The sequence below is a fragment of the Ptychodera flava genome, chromosome 6, assembly GCF_041260155.1.
Source record: "Ptychodera flava strain L36383 chromosome 6, AS_Pfla_20210202, whole genome shotgun sequence".
NCBI lineage: Eukaryota > Metazoa > Hemichordata > Enteropneusta > Ptychoderidae > Ptychodera > Ptychodera flava.
Genome location: NC_091933.1, coordinates 24,017,383 through 24,039,738, shown reverse-complemented (window position 1 = coordinate 24,039,738; position 22,356 = coordinate 24,017,383). Strand labels below are relative to the sequence as shown.

The following is a 22,356-nucleotide window of genomic DNA, read 5'->3' as shown; positions in this document are numbered from 1 at the left end:
GTGATAATCTAGTGAGAGCGTCCACAGATTAGTAATTTACCCTTGATTACTTTGGCTAATTAGGCACTCAAACTCATCAGATAATAGACACAGCATGTTGATAAAACGTTTACACAAGATTATCAAGGGCATTGCTAAGTTAAGACCGAAACACCAAAGGTTGGTAGAATATATCTTTATTAGCGATACATCGAAACACCTACCCACACCTGGGGACGGACATGTAGACAACACCCTGTGCATTGACCAAGGTCCCTCCACACATGCATGGATCGATTTGTAAAACGGATTTGTTCAGTAGGTGTAGTGCGAGGTACAGTGTCTTGTTTCAGTTCTACTTTCATCAAAGTATCCCTTTATCGAAAAAATGCATACTGCGAAAACAGCCTGTCTTTCCATCGAACCACCTGTTGATATCGATTCCCCGTGTACTCATATTGGACATGCTTGATGAGACCCATTCAAATGCAGGTGTGCTTTCTGAAAAGGAGGCTACGTGATAACAACATAATTAATGATGCAATAGGTAAACGTTACATAATGTTAATGCTACCACGCAGACTCACTTCTCAGTTCGGACTGAATATTCTTTCCGACCTCTTCAAGCAGATCAGTCCTATCGCTCAGCTCTCGTTCGCGACAGACTCGCTCATGACGACTTACCGTGTTTATAAAACCTAATACGTGCACGTAGGGGGCGCCACGAGCAGCAGAAAGACCGCTCTGTATTGCATGTTAGGTTGCTATGCCTGGACAATAGTCGGAGAAAGACAAGTATGCATCACACAGGTAAGACGAACAATGCGCCAGTGAGTAGCGCAGTCGACCTCCCTTGTAATCGTTTTTGAGTTCATCTCGGGCCTGCACTTTCGCCCGTATTGTGCATATTGCGTGCCTATTCAAGATCGGTGATATCCTAGGGCAAAGTTTCAGGTATTCCAGAGCAATATGTCCAGTCTGAAATGGTTAGTGACCTTAGCAGTGTGTAAAATGAAAGCATTCTACTCGCGCCTGAATGGGTATTTGAAACATTTATGAAAGCCTGAATAACTAAACCAGTAGGCAGTTAATACAGTTTTAATGGTGTGTTGCCGTACAGCCCGGTTTTTTATGGCCTTCCATTCGGTCATCCGTCGTTGAAACTTTTGTAACTCAAGCTGCAAGCTTACTACAATTTCTATAACAACATGCCAACAGACCAACGCGGAAGTGTCAGTGGGCGAGCTTTCAACTCCGTAATTAAGAAAGTCAAAGGTTACTTGTTTACAAAATGGCTTCTCATTGAGGTGTCACTATTGGCCAACCGGACGACTGTGGCATTCCACTGGCATTCTCAATATTGAATGACGCTCAGAACGAGAGGTTAGTCCATAGACACTCATATCGTTTGGTTCGAAATACCAATTATATTTCAATACAAGTGATAGGTCACCAAGGCCGCTAAAGATACGGATATTGGTATTTGAATAATGTACCCAATGCAATTGTTAACGTGTAGACCAAGGACGAACTTCGAACAGTTTCTCCTAGGACATGGGAAGATATTTGATAGTAAATATTTGGATATGCACGAAGGCAAACATTCTGAAAAGGAGTGTACCTAGGTCCACTATATATATATATATATATATATATATATATATATATATATATATATATATATATATATATATATATATATATATATATATATATATATATATATATATATATATAAGGTTATACAGATATCCTCGTGGGAAATTACAGTGCTCGATGCCAAAGCAGAGCGTTATAATTAATATCACAAAACAACTTCAAGTACAAAGTTGAATACTACATTACCTCATTATTTTGACACTTGTTGTTCTAAGAAGGATGCTTTCACTTTTATATATACACACATACACATACACACACACAATATATATATATATATATATATATATATATATATAACGAATTTATATACATACATAGACACATTAGTTTGCTCCATAAATCAATTAACAACCGTGTCATGCACTCGTTAGCACGTTATGGTGAGCTTAATATTCTGTAGCATTTTTTGTTGATTATTTGGTGAAAAGATACAAGATGAAGCTCTTCGAGATGAAATTTAGAGAAAAGTTGAAAGAGCGTCCATCTCGTTCTGTAGACAAAATGCTTGGCTTGTAGGATTGAACTTGGACAGAGACTAGGTCACCTGATCGTCTGCAATGGAAGGTAACCGACGTGCGAAGAAACTGCAGTCACCGCAGATCCCCTTCTACGCCTTGCCGCCCGATAAACAGAGCAGTTCAGAAATCCTCAACAAAGCGAGGAAATCGGTTAGAGGTCAAGGTGGCGATAACGCCAAGGCGAAATGGAAATCTCCAGGCCGCAGGTGATTAAATGATTAAGTTCACTTTTGTTGACGGACGGACGAAAATTGCCCGAATGTTCGTGGTAGCAGAGTAATGATACGAGAAAGACTGAATTATCATTTACGATTTACGACGTTTTGTTACGCGAGTTTTTCGCTTAGAAACTTGCATATATATATATATATATATATATATATATATATATATATATATATATATATATATATATACACACGCATACACACATATGTGTGTGTTTTGAGTGTGTATGGTAAAATTACTGCAGGCAAAAAAATTATTATATGATATAACATAATATGTGATACAATGTTTTGTATGATGTAAACAGTAAAATATCCAGTTTTTGCTTCATAGTTATATACTTTATCTGAGTCACGGTCAGTAGAGAAGTGGGACAATTTATATCACCAATGAAATTGCTGTCCATGGTTATTTTTGTAAGTTTAACGGCTGTTTTTGTTAAACATGGAGTCGGTCATGCCAGTGTCAGAATGTATGAGTGTGTATGGTGAGTTTTAAACGAAACCATGCTCGTTAAACGCTAACACTCGTCTGACGAGAAAATACCATTTCTCGTCCATACAGCACGCCCTCTGCAGACCATCATTCCGCATCACTCGATTTCGTTCTCACTGGAGCAGGTGAGTTAAGTATGTGATGAACCCATACTGACGTCATGATCTACACTTAACGTGGTGAAATACAGGTTACAAAAAACCGTGTAGCCACTAAAAGCACTACCTCTACTCCATCATCGTACAGGATGAATAACATCTAGCATTACAAAAACCGTGGTAAACCATGTAACACGTTTTCCTGGCGCCTTCAAATTTTGTGGGTAACAAGTAGAGTCAAACTATACAACCGATGCACACCTCTCCTTCATCGTTTCTAATGTTGCGTAATTACAAAAAATCACGGACTTTTTGATAGGTAAAAAGAGGCACTAAAAAGGAAAGTCTTTATTTATAAGGTATTTTCCCCCGTCTTATTCAGGGATGGGTTACAGACCCAAGTCCAATAATTTAGGTATACTGCCTCCCGTCGGGAAAAGTGCAACGCCGCAGTCGGTCGCATCGACCGTGGCGTCTCCGAGGACGGTGGCCGTAGAGGACATTCCCTTGGCGGTTATGCTTCAACGACACATCGAGGCAATGAAGGAAGCCATCGAGAAGAAATATACGGACGAGGAAAAGTCCCTGGCCGGCGACCAGAACGACCGGAACGGGTAAGTAAGGTTCGCGAGAAAGGCTTGCATGACGATACCACTTTTACAACTGCTTCATGAACTGCATGATACATACATGTCTCACACAAGAATTCTAATATCGCATGCATTATATGAATAACATTCTATGATCTATATTACAAATTCCTCTTTCCTTTTACCTGTCAAGTAACTCGAGATAGATGTACAAATTTCATTTCTACCAAATTGAAATCTGATTCATTTTCATTCGTCCTTGGTAGTGCAAGCTATTTTCATCTGTCCGCTCAGCGAAATAAGTCAAATAGGACCTCTATTGTCATGTATCTAAATTGATAAAAAAGGAAGGACAATACTCAACCCATATTTATTTGTATCGCGAAAAGATGGCCAATGGATCATAATATGGCTCGCATTTATGTTTTGCAGGAGCACAGCTCTCAGGGATCGTTATGAACGCATACTGACCGGTGCAATAGAGGGCAATATTCCAAATGTCGCGAAAGTTGTCCGCATTTTTGTGAGTTCTACCTTTACAGGCAAGTGAATCTTTCATACTTGATTCTCTACATAAATAGTTTACAACTCAATGAATGTAATTTGTACGTTAGAGCACAAATTCTGCTGTGTCTTGTAACAAAGTTCTCCCCCTTTTTAGATACAAACGAAGAACGCAATGCGCTCATGTACCATGCAGTTCCAAAATTGAAAACTTTCTGCCATGAACGAGGCTATGAGTTTCAGGTAAGAGTTAAAGATCTGAAAGAGATCACCCAACGAAGTAAAAGTTTTGTCTAAAAATAAAAGTTGCTGCGTTAATGACAGCCTAACAGGACATAAATACATATGTAAATGAATAAATGCACAAGTGCCCGCCCACATGAACTTCACAATAATTCATACGTACGATACATACATGCATACATAAATCGTACGTAAGCACACACATACATTATTCATACATAAAGTTACGGGCATTCAAGTTAAGGTATTGTCGAATAATTCTTAAAACTGGCTTTATGTTCAAAGTTCTGAAAGGTTTATGTAAAAAATAAACACTAACACGTCCTCAACATTGGGCGAACCTTGGCTTACTGTAGTCCGAATTATCGACGAAAAAAGAAAGTATTCGTCACATGTTTCAGTAATTTTCATTTCTCACAGGTCGTAGATATGCGATGGGGAGTGTCGGACGGCGCCGCCAACGATCACATTACCCTTCAACTCTGCCTGAATGAAATAAAGAAATGTCAGAATATTTCAACCGGGCCAAATTTTGTGGTAAGGCAAAAAAACTTTTACCCTATGGTTGCTTTTTGCCTATGCTAATTTCCAAAATGCTTTAAAAGTATCACGTAAAATATGAAAACCGCCAAAACGAGACACAGCGCATTTAGAGGTACTACACTTTAGAACTTTTAATGATTCCTCTCCCGTGTCGCAAAATGTTCGAAATTGTGAGTGATAACGTTTGACTCCTTCCAGAGTTTACTGTCGCACAAGTATGGATATCGCCCTCTACCACCCACAATCGGCAGCGACGATTTTGAACTCATGTTCAGTTCAGTGATAGACGAAGAGGAGAGAGCGTTGATGACACGGTAACTTTACTTTGGCTTAACAATTCTTATAATTCGCTTCTTGGTTTCACTTGCTACCGTTGGTTAATCACAGGAATGAAATGAAAGCTGGCCTGCTTGTTCAGTTATACCGCGGCTATAACACCCGAATCGACTCAAAGTTTTCTGTGTTTAAGTTTAGCTAGTCGTTATTATTTGATGAATCAGTAGTGATCAAAATAAGGAGTGGACGAGCAAACTAGGGAATTTGAACAATGTAACTCAGTTCCACAAATTGTAATAAGTCACGATTCAACTCACGTGCAATCTCTCTTCTTCTTTACACAATCTGCATCATCATTTTAAAATGCTCTATCCGTCACCCGTCGATGTAATCCTGTTTTAGCTTTTACATTCCTTTCGTTTTTTATTATGTAGGTGGTATAAGGAGGACAACAATGCAGTGCCATCGGCGTACACACTACTTTCCATTTCGTCAATCATCGCAAACTTCGGTCACCCAAGCAACAGGATCTTGGCGGAGAAGGCAAAGGCTGAGTGGTGGCGCGCTTACGAGAAACTGAGTGACGTCATTACGAAAGCTTCGCTTTCCTGTATTAAAGATTCCATAACAGCTCATAAATATATAAGTTCCTGTAAGTGGTGCACATAAAACTATTTACAGATGCAAGTATTTTATGTGTATTTATAAGTGTGTTTTCTCTTGAGAACACCATGACAAAAAGGGAATTGACCTTCCCACGTCAAGATCCCACCTTCTTTGTCTGGCCGTTGCCGAAAAACAATATTGGTGTTCAAGAACTGACATGTGTGTAGTTTTTCATGAATTACATATACCATGCAGAAGCGTGATTTTATTTCAGGCCTGTATGTAATTACGGTCTACACAAATAGTATTTCCATCGCGTTAAACATGATGTTTTGTTATCAATTTCCAGTGACAGAAAAAGAAGTAGAGTCTGGTGTAGTGGGCGTTGACAACGCGCCCTCATGCTGTCTGTGGTTGAAACGAGAGATCACGGGATTGTCAGCCAACGATCGCAATTCGACGGCGAGAGCATTTATCGACCAGTTAGATGACAAAGGTAAGGACGTTCTCGATGAAAAAAAATCTCTTGTACAAAATTACCACAAATTAATTGAATGTCTGAATGTGTCGTTACGTTGTAGGGGAACTTATGACCAGGACCCATTTCTGCGTCGAGAAATTCGTATTGCTTTATACAATTATTTGCGTTTTTTCCTCAGGAACTCCAAACCAAACATCACAAGACTTGTTACAACTCCTAAAAAACGATCGAATTCCAAGTGCATTACCACAAAGTAACATCTCAGATTACAGTGTACCATGGAAACGTGGAAGTAAGGCATTCATGTAATAATGGTAGAATCGTTAGAGCAAGTGTGTGCGTGTACTATGTGTGTATGTATATATATATATATATATATATACAAAATGTATACAATGTGCCCTCCCGGTTATCACCATAATCGCTTTATGGCAACCCCTGTGTGTGTGTGTGTGTGTGTGTGTGTGTGTGTGTGTGTGTTCAAATAATAAAATGTTATCTGATTAAAAATATTTTGATATATAGGCGGCGAGCAAATATTTTTAAGTTTACGAACTCTATCTATCTATCTATCTATCTATCTATCTATCTATCTATCTATCTATCTATCTATCTGTCGTACAGTTCCATCCTATACTTATACTGTGTACAACTTCCGTATTATGACGTCATTCGCAAAATATTTTTGCCAGAGAGGACATTGTTTATTCGATGGTACGTCTGCCATATTCATTTTATTCATTTTAAATGTTTATCTGAGTGCGAGTTGTTTTCATCCGTTGACTATTTCCAACGATTTCTAACATAACTTCAATCGCAGAAATTGATCCGGCAGTTCATAGCAAGTCAATAACAAACCTTTGCAAGACATTCCAAAGTCGCCTCGAAGGTATGATCGAACGCGGAATCGCTGAACGAGAGCAGGTGCACGATGCGTTATACGAAGAAGTTATTCAACACGCCAGTTTCTGCCAACAAAAGTGTGAAGCCTTCCACGGTCGTCAGGATACGCTAAAGGTATGTGTAGCAGCGTGTGTGTTTTGGGCAGGGTGGCTTGGGTTAGTGCGTGTATGTGTATGTATCCATTTATACGTTCTTGGCATGCCCATTGTGGCTGTCTCTTGTTCTTAAAATCGCCGTGAACTTAACCAATCTACAGGCCGTTTTTAACTCCATTCCGTTTTGTCATTCCACACAGAGGATTGAATCATATGTGAAGAGCGACTCCCGTCAACCGATGGTTATCTACGGACAGTCTGGCTGTGGCAAGACATCTATCGTTGCCATGGCGGCCACCATGGTAAACAAATGGCTCCAGGGAAGGTGCAAACTTGTATTGAGGTACTGTGAAGATTTGTGATAGCTTTCAGAACGTACATGTTACTAGGGCGCCGATACTGTAAAATCAGATCATAACAGCTGCTCGTTGGTGAACTCCAATGGTTGCATGGTTTCAACATGTTGTCAGAAATTAACAAATGACGCATCTACACTAATATAAAACGTTGCTCGGCACTAAATATTGTTAGCAGCTACACTGATATAAAATGTTGTTCTTTAATTTTGTTCGACACCCGGGAAAGGTGCTTACTATTTCCCTCCATTTTTCTTTCAGGTTCCTGGGAACCACCCCAGACAGTACGATTATTCACCTATTGCTGACTACCGTTTGCGAACAAATCGTAAAATCCTACAATAGCAACATGGTTGTTCCTCGGGTAAGTCGATAAACATGCGCAGTCTTGAGTTCAAACACATCGCACGAAGATTTCGCTTGTTTGTGTCATTTAGGACAATATTTTATCTTATCGAATCGAATTTTCATTTTAGGGTTTGAAGGAACTTCGAGAATTTCTTCCGCAATGTTTGACCCTGGCATCCGCGGAGTCACAGCTTGTTGTCTTTCTCGACTCCCTCGATCAATTAGACTCGCAAGGTAAGATCACTAAGATATAATTCAACCGAAGTCTATTGTGTTTCCAGTGGGCGCCCTCACAGCCCCCACACTCAACCTATGTAGGATCGCTGTCCCTGTACCAAATGACTGTGGTAGAATCCAAGGCTAGGATGTTCCGAAAGTGCTCGCTGACCACTAGGTTTCGTATGAAAGTGTGCATTTCAACATGTAATTTTGATATGGTATCTTGCAAGCAACAAACCATTTTGTTCCCCCTTTCTACAAGATGCTGCAAGACAACTCAGTTGGTTACCAAGGCAACTGCCTAGTTACGTGAAGATAGTCGTTTCTACGTTACCAGAAGAGGAACACACGTGTTTTCCGATGTTACAGGTGAGCCTGAGATTCCGAATAAATGCAAACGTTGCGAATAGATTGGACAGTTACAACCATGACGATTTATCTAAACAGTATTGATATTACAGACGTGTAATACTAATTACGTTTATTCCTCATCGTGTCCTCAGAATTCTGTATACTCAACGCATTAAAGGTGTTCGCGTCACTGATTTTTTTGGTTTAAGTTTATCTCTCCTGATTCAATATCATTTAAGCGACAAATCGCTTTCAGATTTTACAAACAGGACGCCCATCCCACGTACCTGTAGGTATTCGTGCTTTCGTCGTTACTGTCCAATATGGCTACGCCGGGGTATTAACGCTAAGAGCATAGATCCACTTGCTGAACCAGTAGACATTTGAGTGTCTCTGCTGAGCTTTGATCAATCACCGGCCCTTTCTTACACAGCTTTGGCGTCTGCGTTCACACAATGATAAAACCGTTAACAGTTGCACTTCAATTTATCCGATTATTAAAAAAATTTCGTTATTCCTTCAAGGGGATGATAAAAGAAGAGTCCCTGTTTGTGCCAGTGCCCCAGCTGGCCCAGGATGACGCGCACGACATTCTCCAGGAATGGTTCAAGTCAGCCAAGCGCACTTTGACAACTCAGCAGATGGATATTTTGACCCGGGGCTTCGAGAAGTGTCCGCTGCCTCTCTACCTGAAGCTGTGTTTCGACGAGGCCTGTAGGTGGCGCTCGTTCACTCCTCAGGATGAGACCAATCTGGAGGACACTGTCAGGGGCGTTATCAACTGTCTATTTGCAAGAATTGAGAGAGAAATGGGAAAAGTGCTGGTCCAGCGAGCTCTTGGATACCTTACTGCAGGTAAATTGAATAGAGATAAGGAGAGTGGAGTCACCCTTTTACACAGTTAATTATTGAATACCGCCGGACAAGAAGGACGCCACCAGTTTGTTTGTCCGCCTCTCCATCAGAACCCGGCATCAGAATCAGGAAAAGAAAGGAGTATCGATATTTTGTTCATTTTCGTGCTATCTATCATCAAATAATTGGGAATCCACGCCAGGTATGATCATTCTAGCACGATTTCAAATTTACGTCACGTAATAACACATATACGCAAACGTATGGATGAATAAAGTATGTCATCGTTTTAACTATTAGACAAATGACCTTTTTGGCCTCATTGCCATTTATTTAACAGAGACATGATTATTTCATTCCCCACGTCTGACATGGTCACATTCTCTTCGCAGCCAAAAGTGGTCTTTCAGAATCCGAAATCGAAGACATCCTATCGTGCGATGATGACGTATTAAATGACGTCTACCAGTATTGGACTCCGCCCACTCGACGCCTACCCCCGTTGCTATGGATACGAATACACTCGGCGCTGTCGTCTTACCTGGTTGAGAGAGGAGCGGATGGATCGCGGGTTATTTACTGGTATCACCGCCAGTTCATCGAAGCCGCCAGGGAACGGTATTTGAGCGATGAACGGCAGAAGAAGTTAATACATCGCGGAGAGGCAGACTATTTCAGCGGAAAGTGGGCGAACGGTACGTCGTCTGTTGTTTCGGTAGAAACTGCCGCTCAAGATATTAGTTTGTGATTAAATACGAAGTGGATGCCAGATAGTAAAGTGGCGCTCAATTCGTTCAAGCGAGCTCATGTAGTTTAAATGCTAATTTTTAAATTGTTTGTCGCACGCACAATGTATGATCAAATGTAAACAGTGTAAAGACATAGTGTTTTTAACTCAGCATATTTCATCGAAAACAAGTAGTTAATTTTTAGCAACTCAGATTTTATTGCAGTTTATAAACTTACCATTGGTCGTAAGGTGTTAAAATACATTGTACTCGTTCCACAGGGGTCAAGAAAAGTTACGTTACCAGGCAAGGCCAGAAAAGCGAAGCCGATCGATTCGTTGCATCCCAGCCACTTGCCTTCACTTCAACGAAGTACAATCTACGCAAGCTGAATGAGTTGCCCACACACCTCATCGGCAGTGGAAACCTGAAAGCGCTGAAAAAAGACGTTCTATGCAATTTCGACTGGCTGCTTACCAAAGTAAAGGCAACTAGTTTCAGGTGAGAAGTTGACGTAGACCGCAATGTCATGAGTGAATGAGTATGGAAGTAAATGAGCCGAAGTTCCTTAGCCAGCAGTGTTATCTCGAAGGTGATGAGACTGTAAAGCTAACAAAGTTGATCACAAAACAATCATTCGAGCAGCCAGACAGTCAAAAGAGGCATATCATCTCTCACTCACACGATGATGAAACACATGACATATTCTTTCAACCCCATGCAAAGATGTAATGGTCCCTCCCTGAATGTATGTGGTGTCCACTGAATTAAGTTGGATGGACGGGAAACCAACGCTCTTAGTGCTTGCATGACTCTCATTGAATTGAAATATGAGTGACCTCTTGATAAATCTGACATTTCAGTCTTTTATTTAATTCTGCGTCTTTCAGACAAGTGATGGATGATTTCAGAACCGCCACGAAATCTTTTCCAGACGACGAAGACATCACGCGTGTCAAAGAAACTTTACAGCTCTCCGAAGAAGGGATCATATTGAGTCCTTATCAGTTACCCGGCCAATTACTTGGAAGAATGCCAAACGTAAGTGCATTAGCTCATTTAGTGACGTCATTACTATGTTAAAACGTGGTAGGGTGTACACGTGTAGATTGTCATGGAGACAGCTTGCTTAATTAGCGAAGGCATTTTTCTCGACAGTACAACGCCTACGTATACGGGAACATCATATTTCGAATTTCTTGTGTCTTTATGAGTCTCGTTTATGCTCTTGAGTGTTTATTTGAAGGTGTTGAAATTGTGATCAGTAAAATATATACAAAAATACATATCTTGGCATGCACAGAACTAACACATTTGACAGCCATCTTCAATTTGATCAATATTTGTCATCAGAGAAAAACGAAACACTCTATGTTGTTCTTCATTCCATGATTTACTTTAATCTAAGTCGTTCTGAATAAAGCAAGACAGAAATATCAATCTCAACGCAACTTACTCCATATTTCAATGGCTTCAGTCTAGATTCGACATATTCAATTTCCCCGGTATTTTTATATGGTTGTTTTAGGAGGCGTGTAACTTACTCGACATGGCTGCTGTTGGTGACGTCACCGCCGGGTTGCTTCCGTCGCATCTTTGCCTGACCAAGCCAGGTGGTCCCTTGATTCACACGATGACGGGACACACAGACAAGGTGTCGGCGATGAGAATCACAAGGAATGGGCAATACGTCATCACAGGTAAAACCACCCGTGGTTTCCTCACACTGATAGGGGTGCAGATGACGTTCATTAGATATGTAATATCTTTGAAGTTACTTTTGGATATGCAGCAACGTTTCAATTTGTCAACAAGTGCATGAAACACAAAGATATTCACCAGACTGACATAGCCTTGCAAATCAACCTTTCATCCATTATAGGCTAGATATGCGATACTATACTGTCACCTGTTCCAATTTTGCCACAGTTACCACGGAAAGAGAAAATCTAACCAATCACTGATTGTAAGCGGTTGGCCGCTTTTTAAAAACAGCGCCCTCACATGGGCATATTGAATACCAAGGAACACCCCTTTGACCATATATGGGAATATTTAGCTTACAGGTCACTGTATGCCTTTAATGTCCCTTCCCAGCTCAAAGATGGCAGTAGTTCCTTGCATTTAATATCGTGCATTTGTCGTTTTATACAACTCTGAGTACTTCTGTGTCATCGACTTCGTACTTTCATGCAATGAGCTCTTTATGGCACTGAAAACGAGATCGTCATCGCTTATTTTAACGTAAGACTTTTGTTCCGGTCTGTCCGTTGATTTTGCGTGAATTTTATCAATTCTTCTAAGCCCACTCACGTATCCTTCGATTTGTCCCCATAATTTGGCCTGCCATCCACCCGCCTACTTTTCATTGTGTATGCCATGCTAGTCAATGCACAGCAGCCCGCTTCAAGACGCATTAATGGATATTTTCAATAATATACTCAGAATTTCGAACGGCATTTTGTCCATATTGCACTATTAACACGATTGGAACTAATTTGGGATAATTGGATTTTCATATTTTGCAAATTTCTCAAAAGTGTTAGGTGCCATATAGCTGAACGTTGCAATATCGCAAATTACTCATAAAAACAAGTGTGTAATATAAAAAGAAAAGCAGATGAGATTACATTTGTAGATTAAATCGGCAATACTTCGCCATCCAATTATCCCAAATTAGTTCCAATCTTGTTTATTTCATTTATGCGGTAATTTAAAGTAAATGCAATTTTTAGTTGGTTCATAAGAGCCACCATGATATACAGGTAAACGTTCGCCCCGACTAAAGTGCACATATGATCCGCAAACAACTTATTTCTGATCGCGTGTTTACTGTATATATACATGCGAGCATTTATCTTTCACAGGTGGAAATGATCAAACTGTAAAGATATGGTCAATCAGTGATGGGGTATTGGTTAGAGGAATTGAAAATGCAGGGAAGAACATCGTGGACATCCAGCTTTGTCACGGCGAGCGATACATTGCCGTGGTATCAGATAGCGACACAAGCATCTACAAGTTCGGCAACGGCGAACTTCTCCAAAGAGTGGAGAAAATATCAGCAGAAGACAACACCCGTCCCATGAACATATTCAGCGTGACTTCCCGGCTATTTATCGTTGGCTTTGGGTACGTCAAGATGATCGACTTCGAAGAAAGTCTCAAACCGGTGATGATTGAAGGGGAAGTGGCCAGCGAGCTCGGAAACGCACCGACCGTGTACACAGAGACACTTTTCGCTGTCGTTGATGAGTTTGTTGTCTTCAAAGACCCGACCCACAGGTACTTTACCATCGCAGACACTGCCAATCACTTAGCCCTTGTTCGGAGAGCTAGGATATTTCAACAGGAGGACGAGGAAAGAATACGTTTGCTGACCAGCACTCACCGGGCGAGGTGCTCTTCCTTACAAAACCCACCAACAGGTTGATGTTGTTTGACGTCAGAGGGGATAAAATAGTCGACCGAAGCGTCTTCTTAGAAGAAGCCGCCAGGGACGGGGTTGCATTTTTCAATCGAATTTGCACTTCAGAAACCGGGCCATACTTCATCGGAGTTGCGCCAATGTCGACCACCTTTTGGAACATGGACTCGGGAACGAAGGCGGACGTATTTCCCAATTTCCGTACTCGGTCTGTAGTCACTACCCAGGGAAAGTTACTCGTTTCAAGTTGCTATGACGACCACAATGTCAGGGTCTGGGACACAAGCCGCCACAATACCAGCGAGGGGGATAATACTTTGGGTAAAGAGGAGGAGAAATTCATACAACTCCATGTTTTGAGGGGACGCCAGGGCGACCAGTTGTTGACGATATCAACGAAAGAAGGGACAGGCGTGGTCTCTAGCCAATGGACCCTGATGAACGGCAGGCACAAACTTCGTCACGCCGTCAAGGACATACCTTTCGAGTCTTCGGGTAAAAATTACACCCAGTGGCTCGATGAGAAAACAGTGTTTTCTAGGACAGGTGACGGCGATGAGAAGTCATTGAGCATAGTTAATCTTGAAACGTGGAAAATCAAGCACAGCTGCGGAGAGGGAAACATGTCTCGGTATCTCCTCTGTTCTGTGGTGAACGGTGGAAAGGAAGTCTTAGCGGGGAGTCCCTTCGAGCAACAGGTGCTTCTGTTCAGCGTTGAGAGCGGTGAATCGGTGGCAAAACTTGCCTCAGACGTCAACGAGAATTGTTACGATATCAGGACAGACCGGAAGGGCAATGTCGCCGTGTTACATTTCCATTCGACCGGTCTACAAGTTTGGAAAATTGCAGAGAGAAAGATTGCCTTCAGAATCATAGCACCTGGAGGGAAGACAGTTGATATTAGTTATGATATTTCTCCAGGTGGCGCCCTTCTTTTTCTGCGCTCGACTTGTTCAGTCGTACAAGAAGATGACAGCATTCTCGATGTCAAGGCCAACTCAGTGTTAAACATTGGCGAAGGTAATTGTTTGGCAATATGCGGTACTCATACAAAGGAAATTCCCAAAGATGGACTTTGTAGTATTAGGATCAAACGTTGAAAAAATACTTTGGCAAATAAAACTTCCTATATTTTCATTAACAAAACATCCATTTTCCATTGCCTTTTCCTGTCCAAGAGTCAGGTGACTGTAGACATCTCTTTACTGTATTTATAATGGAAGATATAGAAAGTGAAAAGGTAGTTTTCGACAAAAACCTAACAAGGGGGTTTTAAAGGGAGAGTTTTCTGAACCGCGCTCAAAGATGGGATCGGACTCACTCGGCCAATGTAAACATTGTATCCAAATACGTTGGCGATTGATGAAAGTTAAAACATGTTTAATCTACATCGTAAAATTCAAAATGTTGCAGGTATGTTGATGTGATGCTTCTAGATATCGTGTATGGAACACAAGAAAGTCGCACACAGGTGCAGCTCAGACGACACCCTCCCTTTAAGCTGTTTTTTGGTTGTTGATTAAATTATGTGTCGCAAATGTCAGGTAAACTCTTTTATTGACGTTTGCAGTTGCTGTACAATGTACCCTACCGGAAGATTTGACGTTCAAAAGCTTCATCGAAGATGGCAGCACTCTAGTGACTGAAAGAGATGGGCTGTGGTCCCTATGGTCATCCAAGTCAGGTATCTATCAGAGTAAAGCCTTTTTTTCATAGACGATTCATATAAAAACACAAATCGAATACTATGAAACTTTTTTGTATTATTCCTTTGTACGATAGTGACAATTTCCCTCAACTTTCTGGTCACTTTTGGTTTACATATTTTTTTCCGGTAGGTGAGATGCTGCGGCAATGGAAGATGCCTCATATTCTCTCTGATGGTATGATAGTGGACGCCACCATCGACAGACGCGTTCTGGTACTGTCCAGCGAGAAAGTTAAAAAGTCACTCGGGCTGGTTGACGTCGACCAGGGAAAGATGGTCGCCAGTTTCACCTTCGATAAGAGGGTTAGTGACGCGCTTTTAAGATTATCAGTGACTTTATCAGGATAAAATCAGATGACCCACTGTCTCGCGATATGAGAATAGATAAATAGATTTTCGAATTCTTTCGATGCAGATGCTAGAATAGAAAAGAGAAAATGTAACCCCACAAAAAAACAAAAACAAAACAACAACAACAACAACAACCAAAAGCATGTGAGGGATATTTTACAGTTGGGTAAGTTTTACATACCGAAGAATCATGCACATAAAATTTTAAAAGTCTATAAACTTTTCCGATTTGCAGATCAGAAAATGTGCCCTGATGAATGACGGTCGTGTCATTGCAGTGATTGTTGACTACGAGTTGGTCACTCTACGCCTCGTCGGCAACGACATACCGGTGAGTTGGGTGACGTCATCTACAAATGCCTTTATATCCCTGATAGTGCAATGAATTAAGCAACGCCCGTCCCAACTGCCTCTAATGTTTGTAACTCAATTTCATCGTGACATGTTGCGACCATTCTACTGTTATCACGGCAACCAAATTGTCAGCAAAACCTGTTTTACACGTACTAATGATGAGCATGAAGAGGTAATCTCACACATAACAGCAAGGCGAAATCTGAACTAGATCAAAGTTTCCGTAATCATAACACGTATGTCAAAATACTGTTCACCTGGTTTTCTTTTCAGGACCCGAGAATTGCTGACAATAATTCTCGAGACTCTTTAAGCTTAACCACCATTCGTTTTTTGTACGTATGAAGCCATGCCTTCTTTAAAGATAACCAGCTGTAACTAAATTTTCTTTATTTACAGCCTGTCGCTGAGTTCGAAGAAAGTGCCGACTCCAAGCGGCCAGTAACGGCATAATTACACGATGCCATCCACGCAAATCCTCGGTTCACGAAATCGCACAGGGAAGAGAATTCGTCTGTTCACTCCAGAGGGCGTGCTGTTTTGTCCCGTTGAAGAAATTTACTGACGAGTTTGTTGCGAAATTTTACAGCGATTTCAAGTGTGGCTGCATGGTGGAAATGGTATCAGTGGATTTAAAAAGGGGAAAGTAGTGAGAGTCGTCATATTGGTCTTTGAATAAGTATGACAATGGAGAGATTTCATTTTAGTGTAAAAATAATTAAGCCTTTGATTTTCATCAAAAATCTATAATCGGCACATCTTTCAGTCATGTGATTATCATTGAAATCAAAGACGAACCTTATGACATAATCTTCGATCTTTCGATCTTTAATGCTTTTCAGTCGGCGATTCGGAAGAACAACGTAGCGAACATAACTTTTTTAAACGTACACAGCCCTTTCACCACAAGACGGTGACTTGGTGTACAGTATAATGTGTACATGGCAGCTTGCAACTTGAGTTGCGTGGAAACAGTTTGACACTCACAGAAAATTTAAGTTATTATCGTCGATATTGGGAAAAATCCCCGTTTTTCCCAATAGAGTTTAACAGGGTGTATCAGTTGTTTTTAATACCATTTATCGGTAAATTTTTGGGTAATATACTTCCCTGATCCACACCTTCACTAGTAGGTGTGGATACTAATCCTTGATTAAAAGTGTGAGTAGCATCATGAAAATACTCTGTGAAATATATGAGAATGTATCAGGTTTGAGGAGCACATTACTCAAGTCAAAACATTTACACTTTGTATGTTATTCTCTAAATCTTGCACACGCAGGAACTGCACAAAGTTAACGTGATGCTAGAAAGCTACACAGCGAAATGACTGGGAAAGTATGGAACGCCGTTGCTGCCTTCTGAGGTTTATTTGCTGTATTTGATGAGATGACATCAATATATGATTTAGTAATGCCTTTATATGATAAGGTCGTGTCAATATATGATTAGGTGACGCCTTTATATTATAAGGTGGTGTCAATATATCATACGGTGCTGTTATTATATAATTAGATGACATCAATATATGATTAAGTAATGTCTTTATATGATAAGGTAGTGTCAATATATGATTAGGTGACGCCTTTATATTATAAGGTGGTGTCAATATATCATAAGGTGCTGTTATTATAGAATTAGATGACATCAATATATGATTTAGTAATGCCTTTATATGATTAGGTAGTGTCAATATATGATTAGGTGACGCCTTTATATTATGAGGTGGTATCAATATATCATAAGGTGCTGTTATTATATAATTAGATGACATCAATATATGATTTAGTAATGTCTTTATATGATAAAGTAGTATCAATATATGATTAGGTGACGCCTTTATATTATAAGGTGGTATCAATATATCATAAGGTGCTGTTATTATATAATTAGGTGACATCAATATATGATTTAGTAATGCCTTTATATGATTAGGTAGTGTCAATATATGATTAGGTGACGCCTTTATATTATGAGGTGGTATCAATATATCATAAGGTGCTGTTATTATATAATTAGATGACATCAATATATGATTTAGTAATGCCTTTATATGATTAGGTAGTGTCAATATATGATTAGGTGACGCCTTTATATTATAAGGTGCTGTTATTATATAATTAGGTGACATCAATATATGATTTAGTAATGCCTTTATATGATTAGGTAGTGTCAATATATGATTAGGTGACGCCTTTATATTATGAGGTGGTGTCAATATATCATAAGGTGCCCTTAATATATAATTAGGTGATTTCAATATATGATTTAGTAATGCCTTTATATGATTAGGTAGTGTCAATATATGATTAGGTGACGCCTTTATATTATAAGGTGCTGTTATTATATAATTAGGTGACATCAATATATGATTTAGTAATGCCTTTATATGATTAGGTAGTGTCAATATATGATTAGGTGACGCCTTTATATTATGAGGTGGTGTCAATATATCATAAGGTGCCCTTAATATATAATTCGGTGATTTCAATATATGATTTAGTAATGCCTTTATATGATTAGGTTGTGTCAATATATGATTAGGTGACGCATTTATATTATAAGGTGGTATCAATATATCATAAGGTGCCGTTATTATATAATTAGGTGACATCAATATATGATTAGGTCGTGTCAATATATGATTAGGTGACGCCTTTATATGATGAGGTTGTGTCAATATATCACTAGGTTCCGTAAATATATAATTAGGTGACATCTACATGTGAATAGGCAATGCCTTTATATTTCGAGTCAATAACAGTATATGATTAAGTAGTGCTTATATATTGTTAGATCACAGCAATATATGAATTGAAAAGGCCATTATATTATAAGGTAATGTAAATATATCATTTAGTAGCGTCAATATGTTATGTGTGCACGCCATTATTATTATGTGTAACGTCTTTATTATTATGTTTAAAGTCATTATATGATTATATAGAGGGCGCACCCCTTCGGACACTTTCTTTGAGCGTGCAAGCTTTCATTCGCTTAGCCCGACGCATGAGTACCTGAGGGGTACATCACTCAAATCTCAATGGATGGAACGGATTTTACGGGAGTTGGGACTTGGAAATCTCTTGCAGAAATTCACAGACGAATGAGTCGATCCTAAAGTAGTGATCTCATCAGATGGACAGTTGGAGCGTCTTTGCGGGAGTACGATTGGTGATCGTTCAATACTCCTGTGTAAGTGCGAGAGCACAGTTGCACCGGACGAGAGTGCGGCGCAAGTGTAAGTGATCCATCCCGCTGCTAGCAGTGCAGGTATACAGTCAAATTTGCGACGAAATATGTCGTATTTGTTGACATGTCGTATTTCTGCAGTAAACAATGTCAGACGAGGGTGGACTAGGAGAGACGTAAAACCACAGTCCATCCACAAAGGGACCGTGGTCAAACATAAGTTCGATCGTGCATAGTTGTGGAAAAGCAGCCATCTGTTGGCGTAATAGCGTGCTTCACTATGCGGATCATCTAAAGGTCAACACCGCCACGGCTTGACCACAGGCTCTAGAGTCAATGCAGGCGAACCGCTAGCCGCCACTGATACAATAAAAATCAAAAGGTGTGTAACAGCGGCAGCCATGCACGAGCCCGAGTAAATTTCAACAGACGGTTTCGCCCTCTTTTATCTCAAATACAACTTGCTTATTGGGGTCGATCGATGCTCCAGTTCATCAACTTCATGAAAAATCACACCAATATCCAAAATCTCTCTGTTAAGTCCATGAAAAAGCTGTGTTTTCGGAGCAGTGTCAGCTAGGAAACGCTGTTATCATACATGACCCACATTGACTGGGGTCAATGGTCATGACCCACAAGGGGAAGCTTGTGATTGGATGACGGTTTTACGAACGTAATTTCAAAATATCGGTTAACTTTCACTTGTCCGCACCACAAGCTTCGCTATGGCAGCGTATCATACTGGTAAGTAAGATTTACAGTTTTCCTCATTAATGTTTTCACTTCTTATCTACTTTGAATGAAATTTTTTTTAACATTCCTGACTTGTTGCCATACCTAACAGGGGGTTTGCACCTAGTGCAAGTCGGAGTGGAAGCATATATTGTACAGGCTACTGCTATAGTATTTTGTTTTCGTTTTGATCATGTGTAGTACAATGTGAAACAAGCGAAATTCGTGCAAGCTCTAAGAAACATTATTTTCTCTACGCGAGGACTACTTTAGTTCGTCGTACCCTCGAATTAAACTTGCCGATTCTCTTATTAGATAAAATTATTTACATGGTTTACAGAAATCTTTGTGACGGCGTCAGATATAATGTGGAATACTACATTTCGTTCGTATCAGGAACTCATAGCAAGAACTTCTTGTACTGTTGCAAATACGAAGTATTCTTAGGTCAAACAAAAAATATTGTGCTGTTCCGATAACCCGACCTACTCTATTTTTTATCTGCCGACCCTAATTTTTTTGGAGCTACGTAAACAAGGAACTAAAAAGAAAACAAAGAAAAATCCGTAAAATCACACGTTCGATACTTGGCATTTGATTTTGCTTGAAAGAGGGTGTCTTATGTTTTTCCTTTATATACCTATATGGTACATTGTGATCTGGAAATGTTATGGCCAGTGTTTGAGCGCCCTGAACCCCTGAACAATGCATATTTAAAAATAAAATATTTTGTAAAAAGAAAAAAAAAATCCTGCCGACGTACCTACCTTATTTTTGAAAACCATGTTATCTGAACAGAACAGCACAATTTATTTTCTTTTTTTTTGGCCTCAAAGATAATTGCCAATTTACAGTGATACTCTACGAGGTTGCTTGTCAAAATTCGCGGAAATCATTAGAAAATCTATAAAAAAAATACTATTAGTAATTATGACCACGTGTAAAAGTGTCATTCGACGTTACAAACTACTGCTCCACACGCACGCAACGTCTGGTTATCACATGACAACAGCGTGCGGAATTCACGCTAACCCGATGGTCGGAGACCAGCAGTTTCCATGCCGGACGTACCAGTAACTCTTGAAATATGTCCTGCTGTTCCTAAAGACGGGCCAGTAGCTTTTCCTATTGTACAGAAGTTTACCAGAATGTTTTGCTAAGCTAAATACCTGACAAAATTATTCAAAGATACGGTACTGCATCAAAGCGAAAGACGTTACATGTGTCGTCGTGATCATAAAAGAATAATTAGCGTATCGATCGAGTTGCATGTGTCGAGGTAAACTGGATTTCGATGACACTTCAACATTATATGATATCGGATATTTGCAGCTACTGGGCATCACAATATCGAAATTAGAATTGTTTGGTCAGATCATAGACCCTTGACTAAAACTAAGGTCAGATTTATAAGATGGTAAAACCTCCATATATATTGGATATTTACCCACCTTTTAGACAAGTCTAATAATCGTATAATTAAAGTCGGACTATCGAAGTCGGGCCTGGCTAGACCGCTGGGCCAAATCTGTAAGGTTTTGATCTCCCAGATATACATCGATTATTTACCCCGATTTGACAAGTATAGTATCGAAGTTGATGCCGCAATGATGAAGTCGGGCTTGGCAAGATCTGTGAGGTGGCAATGCAAATCTCCAACATATATATCGGACGTTTGTCCCGAAATCGCGGATAAACATCGGTGATTTTAATAGACCACACGTGCCCGAGACACGAGATGAGTCATTCTGGTGACGATATTGGGGTCCCAATCGCCGATAAATATCGAGTAAACATCTTTGATTTCACAGTCATTCAGAATTGCCTAGCTATAAAGAGTCCTAAAATCGCCGATATGTATCAGCCTGGGGTAAAATATAGGCAATTTCTCAAACCCGTCGTGCAGCGACAAGAGGCAAGTCATTCTTGTATTGTCTAGTATCGATTTTAGACCAGATATATAGATCGTTACGATGACGGATACATGTCGGACGTCAAACGCCGATAGTAAAAAGTAAATGTCCGATATTTAAACATTGTGCATGGTACCGTCTTCATTGACCTTGATGGCCATTTGCCTCAAGTTGGTCACTGTAAAGATTACGCTTACATTTTAAATTTGTGATTTGTCTTTTAACGTGTTAACGTATTATTTCTCTTTATCAGTTGACCTAATTTTTTGTATTCCCTTCATTGACTTTAATGATGAGTCCCTCAAAAGGGAGAAGTCAGAATCGTGAGTCAAGTGTTGTATTGACTCCATTTGTTGTGTGATCCGGCGTTTGTGCTGCCAAAACTTACCCATCCCTGATCGGAGTTCTGGATGCTTAGCATTTCTGTGTTGGGACGTGTTTCAAGCCCACGCTTGTGCTCTTTTTCTCAATGTTAGAAATATTTGTTGTGAAAGGCTATTTTAGGAAATGAAAACGTTTATGTGTAGTGCTTAACCTTTTACTGATTTCATGTTTTTCAACACTGAGATCAGTTGCCCCAACTTTCGGTTTTGATAGTCAT

At 40.0% G+C, this 22,356-nt stretch overlaps 1 protein-coding gene across 4 annotated transcripts; it reads left to right on the top strand.

The window, feature by feature from the left end:
• Window positions 1-620: 620 nt before the first annotated feature.
• Window positions 621-17,098, top strand: LOC139135253 (NACHT domain- and WD repeat-containing protein 1-like). Of its 4 annotated transcripts, none has more exons than XM_070702546.1 (26): window positions 621-789; window positions 2,138-2,365; window positions 2,952-3,007; window positions 3,363-3,594; window positions 4,003-4,112; window positions 4,232-4,317; window positions 4,738-4,854; window positions 5,059-5,174; window positions 5,571-5,788; window positions 6,092-6,238; window positions 6,402-6,515; window positions 7,044-7,240; window positions 7,422-7,564; window positions 7,839-7,941; window positions 8,054-8,159; window positions 8,407-8,513; window positions 9,020-9,350; window positions 9,743-10,045; window positions 10,360-10,579; window positions 10,969-11,119; window positions 11,607-11,778; window positions 12,946-14,525; window positions 15,076-15,189; window positions 15,344-15,516; window positions 15,800-15,895; window positions 16,318-17,098. In XM_070702546.1, the coding sequence occupies exons 2-22, from the start codon at window positions 2,199-2,201 to the stop codon at window positions 13,509-13,511; spliced, it is 3,762 nt and encodes a 1,253-aa protein (XP_070558647.1). In that variant the 5' UTR covers window positions 621-789; window positions 2,138-2,198; the 3' UTR covers window positions 13,512-14,525; window positions 15,076-15,189; window positions 15,344-15,516; window positions 15,800-15,895; window positions 16,318-17,098. The 4 variants fall into 4 exon arrangements, with proteins under 4 accessions (XP_070558647.1, XP_070558649.1, XP_070558650.1 ...); XM_070702548.1 differs by having other exon boundaries at window positions 657-789; window positions 2,070-2,365; XM_070702549.1 differs by lacking the exon at window positions 621-789 and adding an exon at window positions 847-1,362.
• The last annotated feature ends 5,258 nt before the right edge of the window (window positions 17,099-22,356 follow it).

Bases quoted from the DNA above. Each gene is read 5' to 3' on its own strand.
- LOC139135253 (XM_070702546.1), top strand. From the start codon at position 2,199: ATGGAAGGTAACCGACGTGCGAAGAAACTGCAGTCACCGCAGATCCCC. The intron at 3,008-3,362 runs GTGAGTTAAGTA...CGTCTTATTCAG, and splicing joins TTTCGTTCTCACTGGAGCAG to GGATGGGTTACAGACCCAAG. The intron at 10,046-10,359 runs GTACGTCGTCTG...CTCGTTCCACAG, and splicing joins CAGCGGAAAGTGGGCGAACG to GGGTCAAGAAAAGTTACGTT.